Source organism: Anoplophora glabripennis, unplaced genomic scaffold (assembly GCF_000390285.2).
Source record: "Anoplophora glabripennis isolate ALB-LARVAE unplaced genomic scaffold, Agla_2.0 scaffold518, whole genome shotgun sequence".
Classification (NCBI taxonomy): domain Eukaryota; kingdom Metazoa; phylum Arthropoda; class Insecta; order Coleoptera; family Cerambycidae; genus Anoplophora; species Anoplophora glabripennis.
The window spans coordinates 305929-315449 of record NW_019416607.1 but is presented as its reverse complement, the minus strand read 5'-3'; the positions used below and the strand labels follow the sequence as shown (position 1 = coordinate 315449).

General features: G+C 30.4%; 2 protein-coding genes across 4 annotated transcripts; one reads left to right on the top strand and one right to left on the bottom strand.

Moving 5' to 3' along the window:
- Positions 1-331: 331 nt before the first annotated feature.
- LOC108912427 lies at positions 332-3934 on the top strand. 3 transcript variants are annotated; one of them, XM_018717649.2, is made up of 9 exons: positions 332-897; positions 1048-1106; positions 1156-2037; positions 2099-2271; positions 2328-2590; positions 2642-2876; positions 2931-3140; positions 3372-3525; positions 3626-3934. In XM_018717649.2, exons 2-9 carry the CDS (start codon positions 1086-1088, stop codon positions 3776-3778), a joined length of 2091 nt encoding a protein of 696 aa, XP_018573165.1. In that variant the 5' UTR covers positions 332-897; positions 1048-1085; the 3' UTR covers positions 3779-3934. The 3 variants fall into 3 exon arrangements, with proteins under 3 accessions (XP_018573165.1, XP_023310835.1, XP_018573166.1); XM_023455067.1 differs by having other exon boundaries at positions 1022-1106; XM_018717650.2 differs by having other exon boundaries at positions 334-897; positions 1022-1122; positions 1919-2037.
- A 144-nt stretch (positions 3935-4078) lies between these two features.
- Positions 4079-8766, bottom strand: LOC108912426 (elongator complex protein 1). The gene is made up of 6 exons (XM_018717647.2): positions 8164-8766; positions 7825-8117; positions 5492-7682; positions 5168-5408; positions 4782-5110; positions 4079-4307 (listed from the first exon to the last, which is right to left on the bottom strand). The coding sequence occupies exons 1-6, from the start codon at positions 8681-8683 to the stop codon at positions 4243-4245; spliced, it is 3639 nt and encodes a 1212-aa protein (XP_018573163.1). The 5' UTR covers positions 8684-8766; the 3' UTR covers positions 4079-4242.
- Between the last annotated feature and the right edge of the window lie 755 nt (positions 8767-9521).

Here is a 9521-nt window from a genome sequence, read left to right as displayed (position 1 = left end):
ATTCAGGGAGTATTATCTATCGGCAATAATATTTTGAAAATTTCTTCAGTGGTTTTATGAAAACTTAATTCTGGATTTTTCTTGGACCATGAAGAGCAACCTTGAACTGAACAATAATAGTTTGACAGTTTCTTCTTTCTATCCATAATTGCTGATATTTTCCTCACACTATTTTCTTAAAATAACAGTGTTCAAAAAACGAACACTAAATTCAGTTTTAAATAAAATACAAAACGAAATGTCACACACAGAAGAAATGTTTACCTTGTTTCGCTAGTACCACTTGTCACCGCCAGGTGACTAGGACTATACGACTAGGAACAAAGCTAATACAATTAATACCAATGAATATAGTTTAGTTAGATTATGTAATAGTAAATAGAGTTGTTTCTGGTTTAGATAAAACCATCAAAATCCTATAAAAGACAAATGGTTGGTTTATAAAAAAGTATTAGTCCTAACTTAGCCGTAACTTAACCTTAATCTTAGTCCTAAAAAGTTAAATGTACAGAATGTAATGTATTAGTTTATAAAAATCTTAAACCTTGCCCTAGTTCTATACGTACATTTTGTACATTTAACTTTTTAGGACTAAGATTAAAGTTAAGTTAGGACTAATACTTTTTTATAAACCAACCAAAATATGGAAAATATTCTGGATGTCAAATATGCAATATTACATGTTATCATTGGTATTATATTATATTTAACATGTACCTACTACTAAATACTAAAGAATGACAGATTTTATTGATTAAGGCCACATACTTCTATGAATCAATCTGATATTGTGGGGAAGATTATTTGATTTTATAAAACAAAAGGGATTTAAACCATCTTAGCTTAGTTTTCAGTTTGTGTTTTTGTGGTATGGTATGCATTATTATATGTTTTGTGGTATGTATTATGTCGATTAAAACAAAACAAATATAATTTAACGATGTTCAGTAAAGAAATAAATTTTATTTTTATTTTAAACTGAAAATTACAAATTTCCTCATTTGCTTCTTCCTTTTTTCAGTAACTACAAATCGTTTTCATTTGCAGTCACGTGATAAAAACCTTACCACTTGTGAGAGAAGAACATGGATACAAGCGATTTGGCTGTGAGTAAGAACTGTGGTAATATTAGATATTTGATATATATTTTTGCAGGGCACTGTTACATCAGTTAATACCACCTTTGCATGTTTCGAAATAGATGGTATCGTAAAGGTGCATATGAGTAAAATTTTAGCCCAGGGTAAACTTAAAAAACTACCCCTGATTGGAAGTAAAATTGTGATTAAAAATGGGTACAAATTCAAATCAACTTATGTTGTCTGCGAGTCTTCAATTATACAAGGAAATTTTCAAATGGATTGCCCGTGGAATACCTTCTTAAATTTGATAAACACTTATAAATTAAGTTCAGACGATATAGTTAAATTTGAAGAAATTTCAAATGAAATTGAGAATCATTTTACCAATTTAAAAATTGAATTAAAGAATGACATACTACTGTCTCTTCTGCAGAAATTAATTTTATTAATAATAGGAAATGGAGATGTAATTTTTAGGAAAGGAAATTATAATAACTCGATCCTAACTAAGGTATCTTTGACTTTTGTTAGAACCTGTAAATACGTTGAGATTATTTCAAATAAGTATGCTAAGTTTCCTTACTGGAGTTTTGGTTCACATCCAAGTGTGAAAAATAGAATATTATTCGGGTATCTTGAAATTCATCCACTTTATGGATTTTATATGTTAAAAGACGGTGACTACCAACTTGTATGCGTTGTTATTACAGAAAACTGTAAAAAAACTGATATTGAAATATCTCATCTGCAGAATAGCTATGTCTTAATAGAAAAATACACTGTTATGACTGAAATATTTAAAGAGAATGCAGTACCTAATGTTGAGTATGTTATAGCAAAAGTAGATGACATACACGTCATACATTCAAGAAGCGAAAATAATATTTTTGGAATAAAATCAGATGAACTAAAATACTCAAATGTAATATCTTTCATACTCCTAAAGAAGAGTACAGTGAGTATATTAAATTTATATTAACTACATATCTATAAAATTTAATACGAACTTTATGTAGGTTTATATAAACACCAGAAATTTGCCAGAATTACTATTACATGTTTTTATACAGTCTAATTCTACTGGACTTTTTTCCAAAGATGTATATTTGGTATTATCCTCAAAATATATATGTCTTAACTTGCACTTGAAAGAAGGATTATCATATAGAATGTTCTTTGAAACTCCGTTGTAAGTAAATTTTATATTTACAAATAGGTTCAAGTGTCTCATTTTTTTTTGCGCAGGAATACTGTAAAGAGACCTGCATTAACAAGAATAAAAGACTTAAATATATATGAAATATCACATCAAGGTTGTTTTTTTCAACCAGTCAATGTCGAAGTGCGTAACATATCGGAGCCGCTAAGTATTCCAAAATGTATGTCCCATATTCAAAATTGTAGTGATCTAGTAACGTTTCGTGGTGTTATTAAAATCAAGAGATTTACAGACCCATTGCCATCTACGACTGTTAAAATCCCAGCGATTTATGGATTTGAAACTCCAGGTACTTAATTATCACAAGGTATTTAAGAATGTTAATATATTTACTATTTAGGTGGGAAAGTACATCAAATTGTATTTTCTCATGTTGATGGTAACCGTAGAGTGTTTTTGGACTGCTACCTAAGTAACTGGCACAATATGCTTATGCCTTTAGGGTTAGTGCCAGAAATGGAGGTCATTGTACGGCATGTCATTCCACAGTCAAAAAAGTACTTGAGGTCTACAATTTTTACATCTTTTGAAGTAGTCTCGTATAAACCCGCTTTAAGCTTCAACACAGTTAACCTGTAAGTTATTAATTTTTTTGTGTTATTTGTTGTATGTGTGATATATTGTTATAGGTATAATCAATTTAATTGGGGTATGCCAGTTTTTTTATCCCGAGGTAAGAAAGTACCAGTTGATGTTCTGGTATGGGGACATGTATATAGCATTTTCCTGCTAAAACTCTCAATTATTTCGGAATGTACTAAATGCAAACAAATTGTTATCAGTCCAAACTCCTGCAGTTCTTGTCATGAAACAGAGTGTGAATTAAAGTTTGAAGCAAAGTAAGTACAAGAAATTAATAAGTTCATACAATGAGTTTGGTAAGATGAATGTCAGTCATCAAAAATATTTTGCGAGAGCTATACAAAAAAGATGGATGAAATTACAGATTACTTTATAAACTCATGCTTATAGTGTGGTGTCAATAATATACGTTAAGTCAAAATAAATTGGCGTCCTATGTTTACTAATAAAAAAGTTTGAATTATTTACTGAAGATAAACTGTTTTTAGGTTTAATGCACTAGATCAGTACGGTCAAAGCTTAGTGATGACAAAATCTCTGGAAGTATTACAAGTATTACTAAACCTTAACCCAACTGTCTTCAAAGAATGGGTAGCAACTTTTCACCACATTGGGCCTTACTCTTACAACTATTTTGACGGGGTGAATATTCACAATTATTACTAGTTCATTAAAATTATGTCACACCTGGAATTTTACTTTTAAACTTAGTCGATGTTCAAAATATTTTCTTTTGTCGCAGAGTACTCCAATTTATCAGGATTTCACAAAGTATTTGGAAAAAATCGGTGATAGAAAAGTCCTACTGGATTTAAAATGCAGGAAGGTGGCAAATTCCTCATCACAAGATACACGGAGAGCATCCTGGTATTGCGTAGAAGCAAGACAGCGTTGAATCAAATCTTGAAAATACTAGCGAGGTTATATAAAATAGTATTTTATACTTGTTTATGTATATATAAGAATTTTATTTTTATATATTTTTTAATCACATTTGATTCAGTAGTTTAATAGTGTTTCTTATGACTGTATAATAAAAATTTTCATACCAGCCAAGTTTTTGTTATAACCTCTAAACGCATATATNTATATATATTATTAGTTATAACACATTTATTAAATTATATAAAAAATGATTGCATTAAATACGAAGATTATAATATCATCTATAATGGCAGTTAATTAGATAATTATATAATCATATAGATTTTATTAAACCAATTAATTACATACAGAAATTATGAATTCAATTATTATTTTTTTAATTATAAAATTGATTTATATTTTCTTGGAGTTGCAAATATAAATGACAATTAAGAAAGCAATTGCGGTTTAGCAGCACCATGCAAAAATTTTAGACTAAGAAAAAATTTCTAGTTTCCATTCCTCAAACAAAACATCTGGTGGAATGCAGTAAGCAGGATCTGAAAAAAATAATTTCTTTTTCATAACTTTCCCAAAATAAAAAAGCTGCAATTGTTAACTGTGACATATCAGATAAATGACCAGAATACATAACTAGCTTTGCCTAACTACAGAGCCAGAGCCTTCATAAATGATTACAAGCCATGTGAGTAATTTTATTTTCCTTCATGTTGGCAATTAAATTTTGGTAAAATTAAAAATTATTAAAATAATACGATCAAGATTACATTAAAACACAACATTCTGTTTCACCGGCTGGTGGTTGGTGTAATTTTTCACAAGGTTTTATTGAACCAATCAGCAATCGCATTATCTCGAGCGTAGACGTAACGGTTTGTCGTTGTTCATTGTAAGCCAGTACCAGTTGTGCAATGTTGGGTTGCCTAAGATCAGTGGTCACGTGGCTTGTAAACATTTATCAAGGCTCTGTACTTACATGAAAAGTACTATATTAAAGACAAAGATTTACTCACCTAAATATGCCTTATTTTCAATAATAGCTAGAGCTGTATTGTCCAAAACTTGTGGCACATTAATAAATACATCGGGCCAAATCAAAGGAATATGTTTCTTCATCAGATCTTGTAAACAGCTCAAACTTACGTGTAAACTCTTTGCTAGTTGTAAATCACCATGTTCTAAAATGGTACAAACTTCTCTCACATCTTTTCCCAAAGAAAATACGTTGTTGTACAAAATATATAGTGCCCTTATGAGAGCAATATCTTCATAATATCCACCTTCACGTAAATCAATTTTTTTCCTTTCCTCTTTTCTTCTGTTCTTTGAAGAAAATTGTGACCTAAATTTAATTTTATAAATCCCATTGTCTACAAAAAATAAAAAAAATTAAACTTACGACCTAGACCTTGATGTGGCACGAGACGATCCGTAGGAAGATACTGTGCTGCCTGTTTCAGAATATAAATCATCTTCACCCCTATCGTAGACATCGTGCATAGAATTTTCTAATTTAATTATTTTCTCTTCACGCAGTAATTGCAAGCGGTGAAAATATTTTATGAAGGTTACTTCAAACTCGTCAATTTTATCTTTCAGATCTAACATATACGATTTCAAAGCAGGGATAACCAGCTCCTCTAAAAAATAAAAAAATAAAAATAAGATACTTCACAGCCGACACAAAATTTTGCAGTTTATACTGTGAAAATTTTTTTTTTACCTAATATTTCCACCGCATTGTATTCCTTTGCCAAATAAATTGCCTTTTTAAAAGCTTTATGTTCAATAAGCAACTGTGTCGCTTTTTTATGATCATCGTTATAATTATTTAACAGTAAGACGGCATCATCGACTCTTCCAACTGCAGACAACTTACTAGATAGATCATATAATATTTTTCTTTGGTCATCTTGATTATAATTAAGAGCTTTCATAATACTCACAACCTCTCTCCAATCTAATGCTGCTTTATACTCTTCCAGAGCGTGTGTAATTAAATTGGCCCGTTTTAAAACAAAGGCTGCTTCATCATGTTTCTGTTTCAGTGACAAACGCTTGGCATATAAAGTGGAAACAGTATCAAAATGTTTACAAAAAGGTGGTAGGCATTTATAAGCCACATCTTCTAATTTGTGTTTCAAAATGAAAGTTTCAACATAAGTCAAATCGTAGTTATCACATCGCAGAAGGTATTTAACGGCTTCCTTTATATTATTTGCTCTTAAATTCATTTTGAAACGCAACTGGACTGGCTTTAACTTTCTAAAGGCAGCTATTTCAGGCTCATACACTCTTGGATCTTCAGTGCTATTATGATACACAAACGTTAAAAAATCTAAACTATAAAGACTATATGCTGCATCTAAAATGTCTTTAAAATGTCCTTTATTACTTAAAAGTTGCAATGATTTCTTACAAATGGAATCATTAGAATGTGGGTTCAGTTCAAATACAACCTTTATATAATTTAGTGCTGATTTCAAAGAAAAATGTTTTTGTTGGATAGATATTATACTTAACAAATTGTTTATTGGGTCAGTAGATATTAAATAACTTATTATTTTTCTTACAATCTCCGTTTTATCACATACCTGATTTGTGGAATTTGGCAAACAATTTAAATAAGTATTTTTATTAGTAAAATCATTAACGATTGTACTTAGATTTGTACAAAATTCTGCTGCTTTGACAAAATCTTTTATGTGGTCTGAAAAGCGTACCGGATTTAAATCAATAAGCAGGTTCCAGTTCATTCTTTCGATCCTTGTTATATTCACTGCAGTCTTCCATTTGTTTTCGCTCAATAACTTTTCTACAATGTCTATTGTTAATAAACGACACCTAATAGTTTCCAGATTGCCTCGAGGTAAAACCATAGTTATCAGTGGTGGATAACACTTACTAATAGTGACAATTCTTGCACCTTGTTCAATTTCTCTTGAATAAGTTTTTTCCAGTTTAAAACTAGAATGCAACAATTTGTCAGCATCTTGTAATAAACGAATACAGTACAACTTGCAACTGGCAGTAGTCAACAATAAATAATCTTGAAAAATGAAAAATGATGTAACACCATTACATATTATATTGCCGTTTAAACATAATTCTCGATTACAACTTAATGCAAAGTCCAATTCAATTTTGGAATTTTTTATTTGTATTTCCTTTTTAGTTAGATAGGTTAATGTAATGGTTTCAGCATCTACACTTTGATGTGACGTTAGACAATTTGTGTCATTATATGGCAAAACAAATTTAGAAGCAGCTTTCTTTATAGTATTTATTTCAAAAATTAATTTACTGTCTTCCTTAGCCTCATGTATTTCATCATCGCAATCGCCACAATTGATTTGTATTTTGTTTTCATTCCAGATAATGTTATAAAGTGACGGTGCATTTATAAAGTTTATATCTTCCCAAATTAATACTTTTGAATTAAAATTTTCCAGATTAACAATTAAAACCTGTAAAAGAGAATTTAATGCAACTAGTAGTAACTTTTTTGGATGAAATAAAATCCTGTTAATAGGTCTTGAATGTGTTAACGTAGAATTTGACATGGGAGGCGGTATGATTTTCTCTGCAAAATTATAAATAGAGATACTTCTGCCATTAACAACAGCTAATACAGAAGTTGATGGACATCTGTTTATTATAAAGCGGAAAGTATAATATTCCACTGATCGGTTGATAAATATGACCATACGACAAATTGTATACAGCGGTTCATGCAAGTTTATCCATTTAAAATCTTGAACTCTCCGGTTTGGTGGAAAGTATAATTGTTGCTTTAAATGCCAAATACCATTCCCATTTAAGTAAATATTAATATACCCGCTTTCTTTATCATCTAAGCTGTATACAGCAAGCATATTCATTTGTGGATGGTACTGTATCTTTTGGATTGTTCCCTAAAAAGTAAATTGATTCTAAACTTAAATAAACGTACACGTAAATGTGACAACTATTAATCAAACTCATTATAGAGGCTCTTTTCCAACACAATGAAGATGAGTGCATTTTTATAGTTTATAAAGTCAGTTATAAAATTACCTTATTTTCTGGCACTTCGAATGTTGATTTCACTTTACAATTTTTTTCAAATATAACGATACTATTTACATCTGCAACACAAGCACAGGCTATGCATTGGCCAGCTACCATAAAAGCTATTGGTTCTGTCAAATTAGGGTACTCCGAAGATACATTCAAAGGTTGTAATTGATTACTAAAGACTTTAATGAACCTTTGTCCATTCTTATAAAAATTTATTGCAAATTCCAGTCCATTTCCTCTCCATGAAATATTTGGCGGACTGTATTCCCAATGGATTATCGGAACTGAAACTAAAAACGAGATGTAAAACTAGTCTTAACTAAGATTTAACCTTACCTTTTTCTTTTCCTTTATGCTGTCTACCCGTCAGTCCTTGAAATTGAGTGTTTTCTGAACCCCATCCAACATATACCGAACCTGGGACTTCAGCACTTAAATAATTACTGTTCTGTATTTCAAATTTCGGAGTTGAAAAATTACATAAAATTATCTTATCCACTTCGTCGATAATCACCACTGCCGTTTCAGATGGATTCCAAGCAAGAGCAACTATTCTTTTCTCTGACAGATAAGATACATTGCATTGAAAGGTATAACGATCACACAAAATGAATTCGTAATCTGTAGCAAGAAAAATTACATCGTACACAGCCAAATAGTGGATTTGTTTTAACTCTTTGCCTTCAATTTTCTTTGCTATAGGTCTATCCAAGTTAGCATGTTCGTATATACATACATAGTTTTTGTCGGAAATAAAACATGTAAGTTCTTGAGACGAACTGTAGGATATACAGTTGCCACATTCAGTTACGTCTATTTTAACTGACTGACCATAAAGTTGTTCTAAATTATCCATTATTCTAATTATGACTAACTTATACTGGAAAAATAAACATTTATCTATTACAATTAAATCATAGAAATTTAAATTAGGTTAGGTTATTTATTGACAGCGAGCGGACAACGTGTTTTTACTGTTTTCTATAAGGGTTTTTTGGCGAGCCAAACCACATCAAACCCGGTTAGCTCGAGTTTGATTGTGTTAGGAGTTTGAGTTAACATTTGACAGAACTCGCAAAAATTCTTTTGGTTTGGATATCTAATCAATAATAAAATCGTAACCTATAATCTATGATAGTGCTCGTAGCTCAAGTTGTTTGATTATTTCTTATATACTATAATTGTTATTCCTAATCTGAAATGCACATCCATGAAATAACGTTAATGTATAGATGGTTATTAAATCAAAATGGGTTTACCTTTTCACAAATATCTATTCCCACGTAAATGTATCGTCAAAAAGGAAGTTAATAAAGATCTATACAGTACAATATAGAATATGCATATCTACGATTAAAGTTATTTGGATCCTCGATTACTATTTTTTTATTATCAATTTTAAATATTACTTTGTATTTTTTGCAAAGTTAATCCATTATCAAATTTTTTTATTTACAACTTATACCTATCCAAACCTCTAAAAAAACGAAGTAGTGACTAGGTACGATGGTACGAAACAGAAAATAAATAAACAAAGATAGAAATATTAACTTAATATCCAAACCAACCCACAAGTCCGGTTTGATGGTTAGGCAAACTCTGCCAAACCGGGTTAACTACATTTCTCGCCAAAACGTCAAACCTCAACAAACTATAGTTAACCGGGTTAGCGGTTTTCTCGCCAAAAAACCCTT

Coding starts and splice junctions, on each gene's coding strand:
- LOC108912427 (XM_018717649.2), top strand. CDS start 1,086: ATGGATACAAGCGATTTGGCT. Junction 2,272..2,327: donor ATGTTCTTTGAAACTCCGTT/GTAAGTAAATTT, acceptor TTTTTTGCGCAG/GAATACTGTAAAGAGACCTG. Junction 3,141..3,371: donor GAATTAAAGTTTGAAGCAAA/GTAAGTACAAGA, acceptor AACTGTTTTTAG/GTTTAATGCACTAGATCAGT.
- LOC108912426 (XM_018717647.2), bottom strand. CDS start 8,683: ATGGATAATTTAGAACAACTTTATGGTCAGTCAGTTAAAATAGACGTA. Junction 8,118..8,163: donor GCATAAAGGAAAAGAAAAAG/GTAAGGTTAAAT, acceptor TCTCGTTTTTAG/TTTCAGTTCCGATAATCCAT. Junction 4,308..4,781: donor TGAAAATAAGGCATATTTAG/GTGAGTAAATCT, acceptor TATTTTTTTCAG/ATCCTGCTTACTGCATTCCA.